The sequence below is a fragment of the Mangifera indica genome, chromosome 9 (genome assembly GCF_011075055.1).
Source record: "Mangifera indica cultivar Alphonso chromosome 9, CATAS_Mindica_2.1, whole genome shotgun sequence".
Classification (NCBI taxonomy): domain Eukaryota; kingdom Viridiplantae; phylum Streptophyta; class Magnoliopsida; order Sapindales; family Anacardiaceae; genus Mangifera; species Mangifera indica.
The window spans coordinates 14,868,239-14,884,075 of NC_058145.1; the positions used below are offsets into that span (position 1 = coordinate 14,868,239).

A 15,837-nucleotide genomic window follows, 5' to 3' on the forward strand; every position below is an offset into this window, starting at 1 on the left:
AACTCTTAACATACTTTGAGTAATGATTGTATGCAATATATGTGATTTAGTGTAAGGACTATCTGATTAGTCCTTCATTGCCCTATCGTTTAGTTGGCATTCTGATGTACCTTTATTCCTTAGCAAGTGAAAACAGAGAGATAGTTTAGTTGTTGATCAAAGCTTTTTTAGACTAGACTGATATCTGCTTTTGGTCCTTGCTCTAACTATTTCAAGTATTGCACTTTGGATACTTGTGATGCTTTCATACTGTTGTGATCTTGTGGATGCTTCATCTGTAACTCCTTTCCATTAAGAGTTTAATCTTGAAGTTTCCTCTCATATGTTTGAAATCTGTTCTTTTATCACTCAAACTACCTTTTGAAGATGGTTTTTCTTATTGTTGTCATGATTGAGAAAGTGAAGGCAAACAAGCCATATCAAGATGTAAATATCCTAAGCGTGATTGTCCCCTAGTTGTAGGCATTGTTTTCTGTTGAGTTTACAATGTGTATATACATGGCTGGAGGTGTTTTCTACCAAAACAAAAACTTTTGTCACGTAAGAAGGCTTTTGTCTGTTTTCTTTATTCTTAATTTAAAATAGCTAAATCTCATGATTACACATTATTTATATATCCAATTATGTATTTCAAATGACACACACATAGTTTTATTGTTTCAAATTTCCCATATATAAACGAAAATTCTACCAAATTATCTCCTAACGGTTAACAATCTCTTTGGTTGATTACTACAACATGGCAGTTCCCCATTCTTATCTGCAATTTCAAACCTATTTGTAGTTTGCACAATTTTATGTTTAATTTTTTTACCAGCACCAAGAGAAATGCTCCATGAGATTGCTCTGAGATTAAGTTTTGAGTTAGATTCTTAGTTTGACCAAAAATATAAAAAATTCTCCAAATTTATTTTTAAAAAATTAAAAATAAAAACATCCATAGAAAAATATCAAAATTCCATGTAAGGAAACTTCATTTATGTTTTTAATAAAGCAGATGGTATAGGATAAGCTCAAATAAAATTTCCATATTTACATTATTTGAAGCATCCGAAGAATAATACAAAGTGTGTATAACGTTGTTCCTATTTGGGCAACATAATTACTTTAACAGTAAACATTAAATTTTTTTTGTTAGTAATTAATTTAACAGTAAACATCCCATTATTTTCCTATAAAGCCTGTTCTTCCATTCTTCTTCATCAACATATGTCCAATCCAACTCTCATTTCTGTTCTTTCTGTTTCAACAAAGGAAAAAGGTTAACACAATGGTGGAAAATAGCCTTGAACAAGCACTCAGGAATTTCCATCGCTGCTTTTATGAGAAGGTGGTCATCATTTCCCAACTTCACCTTCATCCTTATCTACCACCACTTCTTATGTATCACCACTCTACGTTTATCTTTTTCTGATTTAACATGACACACTGAGGATAAATTTAAGAGCATTTTTTTCCATATAATGTTAATGGATTTTTATTCTGATTTAGTTATTGTTACGTGCAGGGTGTTCTGGATCATAATTTTGAGAATGTTAAGAGATCAGAAGCTCAAGGAAATCTTATCGAAGTGGTCACCAAGTTCATCAATACTGTTGATGTTTTCATGGAGGAAACAACCGGGCTCATGTACTTTTAAAATTGTGTTATCTTTTTGGGTGTCTTAATTCATTTTAAGTAAATAATTCTACTGATTTTCTCATCATCTATCATCAGGAATGAACCCGAACTGGACTATGAAACTTTAAATAGCCATCTTCATCGGCTCCAAGGAAGGAGTGCGAGGTAACATTTTCTAATTACAATATGAATAATGGAATTTTGATGAGTATCTGACTGGCTATTTCATCCTTTTACATGCAATTAATTGAGAAATTTATGTTTTATCTATATGCATGGGATTTGATGCATATCCGAAACGATCGGAGTCATTCAATGATAATTATTAGTTGTTAGTTTACACAATATATGGTAAAGGTTTTTAAATATGAAGAAACACTTGTTAGTTCTCGAGAGAAACTCTCTTATTTGTTTATATTTACATAAATGGGTTACTACTAATTATGTTATATTATATATATTACGATAAAATGAAGATTTTATCAAAATATATTGTATTAATATATATATACATATAATAGATATAAAACGTGATATACAATTATAATATTTAAAGCACACACTGATAATAGCGCGTGATATACACTCACATAAATACTGGAAGCAAATCATTTATAACAAATACTTTGTGAGTATAATAGGTTTCAAAGCTTTTTAGCTTTTAATTATCATAGCTACTTGAAACCAGCGCCTAAAAATCTTGGTAGTTGGGGCTCGATCCTGGCAGTATTCAATGAATTGAGTTAATAAAGACATTTATTACCAAAGAGCATGTCAACATTTGATTCTCTTTTGGTGTATATTGTTCTTATATGGTTCTAATATGATTTTTTTTTTCACTCCTAATGATGTTTCAGAAATGAAATATGAGTACTTTGTTCTTAGTACTAATTAGTTGTTAATGCTTGATGCCAAGTGCCAACTCCTTCTTCTGGCTTAATAAAGTTGGGATTCCAGGTTGACACAGTTTGGGTGCCACAAAACAATTTGTTCTAAAGGCACTCTACATAGAAATCAATCTCAAATTGATTAATTATAACCAGTGATCTGAAGTCCTTTTAAATTTGGTGCATTAATTAGATGTATACATGATCTAGCTAGTTTGGGTGGGGTCCTCTGCCGTTTTGATTGCCTAGTAGATTCTTCACTGTTTAATTACATTATACTAGCAATGGCACATTGATACATAGTTTCTGCCTCTGCAACTTCAGCATTGGTGGTTGTCGGATGGCTGCAGCTTGTCGTGACGTTCGACAAGCTATTGATGCTGGGGACAAGGCAAGGTAAGAAGTATCATTCTGTCATGAGAAAGCTTCTCACATTCTATTAACATGTCTTTGGCAACATCTTTTCTACATATACATTAGTGTGTATTTGTACCATTGAGCTTTTTCATGTATATCTTTTGATTTTGGCTTCTGTTTTTGTTCAGTTAAAATTGTTCATTCATTACCTTGAACATATAGAAATTTATTTTAGATTTTTCAAATCCTTCCCAGAAGACCCATTCTATCACCCTATATTGTGGCAAAAAAAAAAAAAATAATAATAATAAAGAAATATCTTTGTAACGATAATTTATAGATCTTTCATCTTTTTACTTGACTCGATGGACATTTTTACAGTTGCAAGTAAAGGCTTTTATCTCGATATTATATTGTACTTATTTTTGCTAATTTTGTTAAACTCGATTGTTCTATATATGTTGAGGTGGTTTGAATATTTATTTATTTTCACTAACAATTTTTCTTCATAAATATTGTGTGTATGTTGTTAGGTGCCTGGAAACTTTTGAGCTGGTTAAACAAGAGTATCAGATTCTCCGCAATATTTTCCAGGTAACATGTTTGTTTCTCAAGAAAATAACACTTTAAATGAAACATATCATAGCACTTGAATTCATCTTACCTTACACTTTCTTTTTTCAATGTTTGAGCAATTAATACAGACGGAGAGGTATGTCCTGGCATGTGTGAATCAAATGGATGGCGCATAAGGAGCTGCTCGAAATGGAATGAGAACATGGTTAATTATATGAATAAATGGAATTTCAGTCATGGAATTTGTTTCAGGATATTTTTGTTTTGCGTTTGAGTCTGAACATCAGTATTGTTTTTGCTGCACAATATGTCTGAGCTTGCACCCCCAAAATGAAATGAGTAGCGAGAAAGAAGACTTCACTATAAAAGGATATGAATTCAAGTCTTTTTCAATAATTTGGTTATAAGGTTAAAATGATGTTCGAATTTTTTTTCTAAACGAGAAAACTTTCAATTGTATAAAATTTCCTTTTTATCTTTACGCATAGAATTTGATGCATATCCCAAATATTCGGAGGCATTTAATGATAAATTATTGGTTGTGTGATTGCACAACATGTCACAAAGGCTTCTAAATATGTACAAAACAAACGGCTATTAATTAGAGGAAGAAAAATCTCTTATTTAAAGCATACAATGTTAATAATAACACATGCTATATGGTCGCGATGTCACGTTTTTTATACATGTGCACAAAGTAAATGTTACAATACAATATTTAAAACATGCATGTTAATAATATAATAAATAGTATATATTTACTAAAATATTAAAAATAAATAATTTATAACTAATACTTTTTAAATACAAATTTTGAGATTTTTTTTTGGCTTAGCTTTAATTGATCTTAGAGCCTAATTAATCTACTAATTAAAATAAATAAATAAAATATTGTTATCATATAACTATAAGAAAAATTTAGGTTAAATTCATTTATGTCACTTTCAAGAAATACAAAAGTGACTTTTTCTCATATTGAATCTGTCAAATCAATTCGTTGAGCTCTTTTTTTTTTTTTTTTCTACTTTTTATTTTGGCGGATAGCTTTGTCCCAGCCTATCAGATATTCATTCTTATTATAAAATTGTTTTTGATAATTTCATTTGAACTAACAAATTTTGACTATGTATTTAAAATATATCCAACCAAAATCCCGTTATGAATAATCCCGTTATTTCGTCAGCACAGAATTAAAAAATAAATAAAAAATAACGCGGTTTTGGCTCCGATCTGAGCTGTCTCTCTAGTGTCGTCTCTCCCACTTCGCTTCACTGCACACCACTCTGACTCAACTCAACTCGCTCTCTCTAAAACCCTCAAAACAAAAAAAAAAAAATCTTAATTTCTTCTAAACCCTTAACAAACACGCCTCAGATCTGCACTTTGGGCAGCCCATTTTTCAAAGTTTCAAGCTTTTTATTAATATGACTCGCTAATTTAAACAATCATCTTCAATGTCAAGCTCCCATCACCAAAATCGACCGAAACCCGGGCCCTGGCCACCTGCACCTGATTCTGCTGCTGTTCCTCCTTCTTCTTGGGCTAAACGCACGGGTTTCCGCCCCAAGTTCTCTGGGGAGACTAATGCCAGTGATTCCGGGCAAATCACCTTGACATCCAAGCCCAAAGAGCCCGAAACAAAACCGGATATCGAATCTGGTCGTAGTCAGATCACTCCGGGACCGCCGCTGGTGACTGCGTCGGCTCAGCCGGTAGTTAATGGAGACAGTGAGAAGGTGCAAGCGACGCCTTCGAATAAGGACCAGCCGGTTAAGAGGAGGAGGGAGTCGGACAAGGGTTTGAACGTGAATGGCGATGGGAACGGGGTGGCTGCGGCTGCGGTGGTGCAGTCGGAGACGAATCAGCAGCGGCCAAGGAGAGAAACGAGGAATGATGACGTGGTGGTGGTTGATGGTATGGATGATGACGGATTTGGACCTAGACAGCAAACGCATATAAAGTATGAGCTTAGAGACACTCCTGGCCTTGGTGAGAGTTTTTGCTTTTGAGAATGTTTAGTTACTTTGATTTTATGGGTTGTTTTAAGTTGGATTCTTTTGGTGGTTAATGTTGTGCTTGCTTGTGTCACGGTGCTAATTATGTAATTTTTTAAGTGATAATAGTTTAAGATGGGTTATTTTTGTTTATTTGTATGACGTGGGAGGGTTTTTGGTTAGTTATTGATGATAATTGGGAGGGTTAATGGTCAGTTGTTTTCTTTTTTGATCGATTTAATGGTCAATCGAAGTGTCTCTTATTTTTAATTTTTAAGGAAACAGTAGTGACAAACTAACTATGCAATGTCTCTCTACAAATTTGATATAGTCTAAATATCATGGAAGAGTAAAATTAAGAATGAATTAGATGAATACTGTCAATCAGTTGTATTGCTAGTTTGTATGAGTGAATTATTATTCTAAATTTTTTATTGGCAATAATCATGTATTTGAGGTTTATTTTATTTATTTCAATAATGAATTGAAATGGATTTTGTATTTTTGGATGATGTTACAGTGCCTATTGGTCTATATGGGATTCAACATTATCTTTCAATCTTGGGTTCATTGATTCTTATTCCGCTTGTAATGGTTCCTGCAATGGGTGGCACACAGGTGAGTTACTTTGCATTTTTTTTCTTTTTGTTTTCAAAATAATTGATATAACCTTAAGCCTTTGTATGTTTAATTTTGAATTATTTTAATTGTTGACTATAATGGATATATCTAGGAGGATACTTCAATGGTTGTATCAACGGTGCTCTTTGTATCGGGAGTGACCACGCTTTTGCATACCTCCTTTGGTTCAAGGTTGCCTCTGATACAAGGTCCATCATTTGTTTTCCTTGCACCAGCATTAGCAATAATTAACTCGCCGGAGTTTCAAGGACTGAATGGCAATGTATGCATCTACTTTCATGTTTTTGTATAGATATAATACAAGTTAGCTGGTGTTACTCTTTCGTTTATTTCACTATCTCTTCTGTATTGAAATATGCATTGTGCATTCATCTGATGAGATAATTCATACTTACTCTACAGGACTGATTGATGATATGTATTCATACAATGGTTCAGTTAAATCATATACAAACTACTTATTTATGTTATTGTGCTCTAGAAGAATTTTTGACTGAATTGAACAAATTTTATTGATGAAGCACTTTATATTTATTTATAGATTTTAGTACTTTTGGAAGGGAGGTACTATTATTAGTTTTATTACATTCTACTCTTGAACTTAAAACAATTTGTGCTTTTCTCTTTCCTATCTAAAAGGACAGTTAAGAGAAATCAGTTAACATGTGATAAATCACTTGACAGAACTTCAAGCATATTATGAAGGAGTTGCAGGGAGCTATTATCATAGGCTCGGCTTTTCAAGCCATATTTGGTTATAGCGGAATGATGTCCTTGTTTTTAAGGTATGCTTTTAGCATCTTACTTTTTATCATGTTTAGAATCTTTTACTTATCATACCAGCTTCTCATTCCATTACCAAGTGTTAGTGATTAACTGTTACGAGTTTGATTGAACTAATAAAGGACACAGAGCTAATTTATTTGAACAGGAATTTTCTTCCTGGTGATCATGTTGTTAGCAATGAGAAATGTACATGTTCATCATTTATATTTTACAGTTTATATATCTTCGCTAACATACATTACCTGAGATTCATCAATAAGGCTGGCAAATTTGAAGATGTTTGAATATTGAAACTAGTAATTTCCACTAACCAGTCATACCCTGGTAGCCATAACTTCGTTTATGGGTGTGAGTGGGATGCACAAGGAATTTATTGTTTGAGAATAATTTCTCAAAAGGTTCTTCCTCATATAGCCCAAGTGCCAAGGTGGCAAGCCATTTTCAGTTCTTGAAATCTGGTACTGATCCATTTTATCTCTTTTAATTAGGTGACTGTTTTTGTTCATATGTTGTACTGGATATGGTTTTAGCTTGGTTTGTAACTTGGTTATATCGCCTGTACATGTTACTAGTGTATTGAAGGGACAACAATTGAAGAATAAAATGTAGAATAATTATAATTTGCAAATCTTTCACATCTCAAAATCTCTAGTTTTTTGTTTTCTGTCAACATGTAGACATATATTATGATGCAGTAATTAGTACTTTTCCTGGTTGTATTTTTTTCCTACTCGATGTTTCCTAAATGTCCACTAACTTCTAAAATAGGGGCTATTGGGAACTTCCAACCCTGGTAACTTGGAGATTATTGGAATACAATATCCTGGATGGGTGGCCCCAAGGGATTATGTATCCTTTGATTTCTTAGTTGAAATCAAGGGATTTTATACTAGGCCCAAGCGAGGCTTTAATTAGTTAGACTGTGTAGCCAACCCTTCTGAGTTAGTTAATTTTCTTATGTGCTCAGTTTTGGGTTGTGTTAATTTTATTGCTTCAAGTTTAAAATGCATATTGTTGATGAAGTTTGCATATGTTTTGATTTTATTAAGCTGATTTAATGAACTTATGTTTTGACTTGTTAAATTCTGCATAAATGTTATTCTTAATTTCTTATTAAGAAATTTCCTCATATGCTTGATTTTATGTGTGCTTGCAAATGTTTTTCTTTTGTGTAAGCTGAAGCAACAATAGGAAAATCTGTTGGGTTTTCCAATATCAACAGGGTAATCGTTCCAAACCTTTATCTCTCATGACTAACTTATGGGTCTGTGCTGTTGTTTGCTTTGGTCTACATGGCATTCGATTTGGTATAAGACTAGATCATCTTATGGTCCTACCTCCTGACCAGTGGGTTGCATGGGTGATGTAATATTTCCATATGGGGTATAACTAAATTAGTTAAGTTGGATTATTATTATTTTTTTAACGGGTCGCCTAGCATGAGTATAGAATAGGAAGTTAATTGCTGATTTAAGGGTATCAAAATAGTATTTGACACTGATGGGTACCTGGGAAGGCCTCTCCAAACCTCTGTGACTGCACTCTGGTTTCCCCTCCAGGATCAATGCTCAAGCCAACTCAATCATTACAGATGGGTGCAACAAAACAATGTATATGCAGCATTATGAAATGAATCCAACAGTGAGAGTGTTTTACAAAATAATGAGCCAATTTCTATTTCTGTCTTTACATGCTTGACAATTACATCATCAACAAAATGAACAAAATTCACAAAATATAGCTGCTGCCCAGATTAAGCCCTTCCTCCCCAGCAATTGTAGAGGCTGGCACTCTCCCTTCAACCCACTTTTTTTCTGCTCCCCTCCTCTTTCTTTCTTTCGGCTCATATATCCACTCCCTTCACATTGTACTTTTTCATACTCCTGTTGCCACATCATCTCTCCTTTTTTCTATGGTCTCTTGTGTTAGTTGAATACCTGCTGCCTGCACTATTGGAAAGTGGTTCACAGTTACTTGCTCTTTTTCTTGAGGCTTTATGGTTGTCACTCTCAGATCCTTACCCTCTGTGACATCTGCTCTAGTTGTTTTCCCATAGTTGGCTGCCCTTGCTCTTTTTCTCTTTCTTACACATACTCTAGCTCTAACAGACACCTTCAACTGAAGGTTTGCCTTGCCTTTTGGTTTTGAATTGGTGAGGCCTTTTGATTAACTTTCTTACAGTGATAACTCTGCATTGCCTTGTTTTGACTGTTGTATAGTTCCGGCCTAGAGATAAAGAATCAATCACATAACCGTTTTCCTTGAGATTCCACTTTCAAATTCTTTGGTTTGTCCTTGCTATACTGTTGTTTTGTTGCAGGTACCAGCGTTTGGCTTATTTATTTATTTCTTTACAGGAGGGGATGGGAGCAGTTTTGACTGTGTGTAATGTTTCATTGTATTGCAATGACTGCTTTCGAGTTTGTAGTGATAATGTTTTTAACCATTTGGGATTTTCCATTCTAATTTGCCTAGTTGAAATTTTGAGATGAAAGGACCTTATATCTGAAGTGATGTAGTATTTCTTAAGCACGAAATAAGAACTTGCTATGTACTTCATGATTGTGATTTGGAGAATATAATTTTTGAAATGGTCATAATTTTTTATGTGGGTTTACTGTTGCACAGTTATAGCAAACGGAAAAAAAAAAAAGAAGAATTTGCAATCAATTTTTTACTTTTAGCATTTACTTGTTATTCTGTAGCGTATGGCCTTAAATTACCTTTTATTTTATTTTATTTATTCATTTTTTACTCGAAAACAACTCCAGCTATATGTTTTCTGAAGATTAAATATTTAAAACTTAAAAAATGGTTCTTGATATTATGACAAAAACCATAATTCATCTTTCTTTTCTTTGCAGGTTGATCAATCCAGTGGTTGTTGCCCCAACCATTGCTGCTGTAGGTCTTTCCTTTTACAGTTATGGTTTCCCACTTGTTGGTACCTGCATTGAAATTGGTGTTGTGCAAATATTGCTGGTGATTCTTTTTTCTCTGGTAAGTCTAGTCTGTCTACCGATTATAGTTTCACATGATTTCTACTGTTGTACTCTGTTAGACTATTTATCTTACTTTAAAGGTTTTATTCTGTAATTTTCTTCATACTGGATTGTGCTCTAATATTTGAAACCTTATTTCATACTTTATGCAGTACCTCCGTAAGATATCTGTTCTTGGTCATCGGATATTTCTAATTTATGTGGTAAGATCATGGTTGCAGTTTATAATGTGTACAGGGTTCTTTGCATGACTCTAATATGGCTTTCTTCTTTGTATTGCCAGGTTCCCTTGGGTCTGGCAATCACTTGGGCAGCTGCTTTTCTTTTGACTGAAGCAGGAGTTTATAACTACAAAGGCTGTGATGTAAATGTTCCTGTGTCAAATATAATATCTGATCATTGCAGAAAGCACGTTTCCCGGATGCAGCATTGTCGAGTTGATACTCATCATGCATTGAAATCTTCCCCATGGTTTAGGTTTCCTTATCCATTGCAGTGGGGAACTCCTGTGTTCAACTGGAAAATGGCACTTGTTATGTGTGTGGTTTCCATAATTGCTTCAGTTGATTCAGTTAGTTTTCTTTTATGGTTAACATATCTTTCTGAGATTTTTCTTTTATTTTCTGACAGTTTAAACTATAGAGGATTCTTAATTTCTTTGCAAGTTAGATATTCTGAGGGTGATTCATGTTATTTATAACATAAAAACAATCTTTATATTTGTTATTTGGAAGTCTAAAGTTTAGTGTTGCTGGCCTGCAAAAAGGAATTATATAAATTCTGAACTTTGTATGATTGCCTTAATGAAGGTCAAAGAGGTTTATATGAGATATTGATGTATGCTGTTTTTATCTTCACTTGATTACAGTTGTATTTTCAATTTAATTGCAAGACAGTAAAGCAAAGGTTACATGAGAACAATTGACTTACAGAAGTTTTCTTTAAGATTGTTTATTGACATTAATTAATAATAAAAATCTGATCGTCAGATGGATGGACAATGAATCATAGGAATGTAGTTGTTAATTCATGTTTCCATATTTCCCTTGTCTTGCAACTTTCTTGGAATTTTATGAATGTGTGGAGAGGTTGAACTGGTTTGGAACCTTTTAGGAACAGGCTGACGTCTGTCACTTTAGAACCTGGAAAAACAATGAATTTAGTTCATGATTACTAAGCATTCTTTTATTTCCTAGATTTTTGTTGACTATATTATTTGATTATTGTGCTCTTGATTACCTGTGATTTTGAACTTTGTAGGTTGGTTCATATCATGCATCATCCTTACTAGTGGCATCCAGACCTCCAACCCCAGGTGTTCTTAGTCGAGGGATTGGCCTTGAAGGCCTTTCTAGTGTCTTGGCAGGTCTCTGGGGTACAGGAACTGGGTCCACAACTCTAACTGAAAATGTGCACACCATTGCTGTGACTAAAATGGGAAGCCGCAGAGCAGTTGAGTTTGGTGCCTGTGTTCTGGTAGTCTTATCTCTTGTAGGTAAGTTCAATTGATGTCATATTTTCAGAGATGACTATAAAAAGCTGAAGCATGAAATCTTTCATTGTCTTGTTTTAGATTACCAATTTTATTTCTTGTAGGCTTTGGTTAAATAACCATGATTTTGCATAACTGAGTTTGTAATAGATGAAGGTCTTGAGTTAAGAATCAAATGTCACTAAAATGGTCCTGTATATGATTTCCCTTTCCATAGTGATTGCATACCTGTGCATACCTGTGTAGCATGTGAGCCTATTATTTGTCAATTAAATTTTTTATATAAGCTTATTAACATCTTTTTTTTTTTTTTTTTTGTGAATGATACTTAATTAAAAGTTGTAAAAGGAAAGAAAAATGTTGTGTGGGATAAAAGTGAGGTGCTCAACTATTGATATGGCAAAATTCTTGTAAATTTTGTATCATCACACTTTGTGTATTGTAATCACTTGGTTCTGTGCCATGTTTTGTTACATAATCCTGATTATTACTAGAATGATAGTTCATAAGTTAGGATTGGCATTATTATTTTTCCCTGAGTTGGGCAGGATTCTCAGCTTGGCAATAATTGCATAAATGGTGTTCTAAACAGTTTAGTGCTTATCTTTCTTCTATAGAAATAAGTGGTGGCTAGCAAGAAGCAAAACTGTCCATGGGTTTAGTTGAAGTTGTTGTCACCTGTCCTAAAAACTTAAGCTATTAAGAGTCCAACATTAATACTTAAGCTTAACAAGCTATTGTAATGTACAATTTACGGTCTCCCTTAAGCTAATGGTGAACAAGACAAGATAACTGAAGAGCCAAGCTCAGGGACCAGAACAGATACCAAATAACAACACTCAGACAGGAGACGAAAATTCAAATGCAAATTTGTTACATGAAGTTAGACCTTTAGCTCTAACATTATGTTTAGTGACCATTTGACCCTAAAACTTAAGCTATTGGGTGAGAGCCCAGTTTTTAAATATGAATCTAACAGCAACAATTAATATATTCCATTTTCCCTTTGAAGTTGTAAACTGGTGCTGTTGCATGAGATTTTATGTTTGGATCTTCGACATGTATATGTTAAAGGAAAAAAATAGAGAAAGGGAAAAAAATTCAGTGATGCTAAAAAACATCAAGCCGAAAGTATTTATACAGCAATAAATTTTGTTATATTGCTAGCAGTCCATGGTCTACACTGTACCTGCCTGAGCTAACAAAAAATATTCCCTGTTTCTTAATACTGTTACATATTATATGTTGAGATGCCCAACGCAGGGTTGATATTATTGTGTGTACATAATAGATATCTCCTCTGTTTCTTCCAATTGTGTACTGACATTTCACTTCAATTTTCCTTTAGAAAGTTCACAACTGTAGAACTGTTGCAGGATTTTTGTTACCTGCTTTTTCCTAATGCCGATTGGTGTCTGATCACATTTCTGAATGCTTGCAGGTAAAGTTGGAGGTTTTATTGCTTCAATTCCCGAAGTCATGGTTGCTGCTCTCCTTTGTTTCATGTGGGGGATGCTTGCTGCACTAGGATTGTCTAATCTACGTTATAGCGAAGCTGGAAGCTCCCGCAATATTATCATAGTTGGGTTATCTTTATTTTTCTCGCTATCAATACCATCCTACTTCCAGCAATATGGCATATCTCCGAATACCAACTTATCTGTCCCAAGTTACTTTCAGCCATATATCGTTGCTTCTCATGGACCAATCCGCACCAAATATGGAGGGGTATGCATCTGTCCAATGTTTCTCTCAGTGGAAATATGCTTCTTAGATGATATCAGTTTATCATGCATGCTTAACAGTGGTACCTAAATAAATATTTGACTTAATTTTAGAGTCTCTTGATGCAGAATCAAGCCGTCTTATATTTTTTAAGAATATTTGAAGTAGGATATTTTTAAGTTGGTTTTTTTACATTTAATTTTATTCCCCGATGTAGTTTATGTTAGATTTAGTTACTAAGTTTAATAAGAATTATCATCACTTTAGCCTAAAATTAGGATCATCATAAAAGACTTATCTTGAATAGGTTTCTTTTAAGGCTTTATGAAGAGGCCTTGATGGTTCATTTTGCATGCCATGTGGGACTACTTTGGTTTCTTGGGATTTGATCTAATTAGTATAAAATGAAATTAATTTTTCAAATGTTATCTTAAACAATGTTAAAACAATTCAAAAGAAACTAGTTAGTTATATTTACTAATATTTACTTGAAAATATGATTTAATATTAATTTATTACTTTATAATATTAATTAATCAACTTTTAAGGCATGTTGCTGCATTGTTTAACACAATGAAGGCCGACAATATTATTCAATCTTGCACACTTTTAGAGAGATTTATGTCGTACTTTCAGTGTTTGACTAATTTAAAATCAGTCCAATTTGTAGCTTAATAGGATATTCCAGGATAAGGGGTCGCATTCGGTGCACTCCTCTGTACCTTCTTAATCTGTATGTCCTTTATCTCACTTCTATTCTTTTTCATCCCCTTTTTGTACTAGTCTTTCTCTTACATTTTTATTGTCTTTCCAGTTCTCTTTTCTTGTCCTACATCGCTTCGGTTAAGCACCAACTTGCACTGCAAGATTACATTTTTTATATTACCTTTTATACCAAAATCACTTGCATTATTTTGATTTCTTGGAAACCTTTTTGTGGCTCCTCTGTCGAAAATTTGAGAACTCTGGTTTTTTATTCATTCATTTATTTTTTGTTACCCAAATGTGTGAACTGAATTTGCAATTGTACCCACCTCATAATCTTGATAATTAAGAAACTGGTGCTGTATGATATTACAGGTAGGTGGCCTCAGGGACTTTTAACCTCTATCCTCTTGGTCAGGGTGGTATGACTAACACAATTGGGTCAATGATTTAATTTTGATATTTGTCTGTAAAAAAATTTAGAACTCCCAAGCATTTTCTTTAGCCCGGGACACAGCTTTCTTTTGGAAAATACTAGCATGTGTAGTTGCTACCGGTGGATGTGCTAATGTTCTAAGATGGGGGAGCTATATACAGGTTTCCCCATCAAAAATGCAATTTCATGACTCCGCTTGTTGTCTGACATATAATTATTGATTATCAGACCATGTTCTAACTTATAAATACCTGCTTTAATATTCTATGTGCAATTTTTACAGGTAAACTATGTTATGAACACATTGTTGTCGTTGAACATGGTGATTGCTTTCCTTTTTGCTGTTATCCTGGACAACACTGTGCCTGGCAGTCGGCAAGAAAGGGGGGTGTACGAGTGGTCTGAAGCTGAGGCTGCAAGGAGGGAGCCAGCCGTCACCAAGGACTATGAGTTGCCCTACAGAATTGGTAGGGCTTTCCGATGGGTAAAATGGGTTGGGCTTTGACAGGATTTTTTTTTTTTTTTCCTTTTAGCCGGTGTTGTGATCATCTTCACATCGTGAAGCTCAGAAATAGCGGTTCATGGGGGATTATCTCGTGACATGATATCAAATGTAAGTCCCTTAGGCTTGCATGGTAAATAGGTCTGGAAAATTGTGTTCTTTTTTCCTCATACAATTGGAGTTTCGTGGACTATAGGTCTTATAGAGATGAGTTATTTGTGTACATTTGAGGATCCAGAGGGATCTTGTGTTGTTGTAATTAAAAAATTCTAAACATGAATGTAATTTTGAGTCCTAGAAATTGCCTAGACTGGCATTTCACTTGTGTCCAAGAAAGAACATTGAGAAATTACCTTTCAACATGTATATTTTATCCCATAATTTTTTCAATCAGCTTCTTTAATGAGTGCTGGATTCAATTTCTATTTTCATTGTGAGTGAGACCTACATGGTCAAATATTGTTATTTGTATTTCAATCTTTCAATTTTATTGGCTATATAATATTTTCTTCAATGTTTCTATGTACCTATCATGTGTCATTATATTAATTAATGCATTAAGGTGCGTGCTACAGTTACACATAACAGTCAAACTCAAATACTCTTTGTTGGCTGTATTTATAATTTTAGTATTCTCAAGTTTCATATTTCATTCGGGTTTGAATTTCTGTTATATCTGTAAAACTTTGAAATTAATTACTTAAAAAAAAATGACATTACATTATGATAAGCTTGCAATTAAAATTTCATTCGGTAGTAGTTGGGCATTGCTGATCAAGCTTACAATTATCATGTTAATCACAAAAGTTATTGCAGGTATTTTGGACAACCCTGAGGTTTAATGAAATGCACAATAGACCCACAGGTTTCGAATAAATGCTTCCACCTTATGATTGACCGAATTCCCATAAAAAGTTAATTCATACATGGAATACTTGGTATAATGTCTAATATACTCTTAATTATTTTATTTTTTCTACCATAATATCTCATATTTATCATATAATCAAAATATTAAATACTTACTTTTCACAAACATCATCTAATAATATAGAGGTGTAAATATTTTTTTCTAAGCCTGTGGGTCGTGTTGTAGGTTTATGCACAATCTGC

The 15,837-nt window shown here is 33.6% G+C and overlaps 2 protein-coding genes across 3 annotated transcripts; both read left to right on the plus strand.

The window, feature by feature from the left end:
• The first annotated feature begins 1,270 nt into the window (after positions 1-1,270).
• LOC123226313 lies at positions 1,271-3,056 on the plus strand. The gene is made up of 5 exons (XM_044650827.1): positions 1,271-1,330; positions 1,508-1,629; positions 1,717-1,785; positions 2,832-2,903; positions 3,053-3,056. The coding sequence occupies exons 1-5, from the start codon at positions 1,271-1,273 to the stop codon at positions 3,054-3,056; spliced, it is 327 nt and encodes a 108-aa protein (XP_044506762.1).
• A 1,575-nt stretch (positions 3,057-4,631) lies between these two features.
• LOC123225973 (nucleobase-ascorbate transporter 12-like) lies at positions 4,632-15,114 on the plus strand. Of its 2 annotated transcripts, XM_044650373.1 has the most exons (10): positions 4,632-5,429; positions 5,955-6,052; positions 6,168-6,338; positions 6,761-6,861; positions 9,727-9,862; positions 10,017-10,067; positions 10,148-10,435; positions 11,125-11,359; positions 12,798-13,084; positions 14,506-15,114. In XM_044650373.1, exons 1-10 carry the CDS (start codon positions 4,895-4,897, stop codon positions 14,725-14,727), a joined length of 2,124 nt encoding a protein of 707 aa, XP_044506308.1. In that variant the 5' UTR covers positions 4,632-4,894; the 3' UTR covers positions 14,728-15,114. The 2 variants fall into 2 exon arrangements, with proteins under 2 accessions (XP_044506308.1, XP_044506309.1); XM_044650374.1 differs by lacking the exon at positions 6,168-6,338.
• Positions 15,115-15,837: the final 723 nt, after the last annotated feature.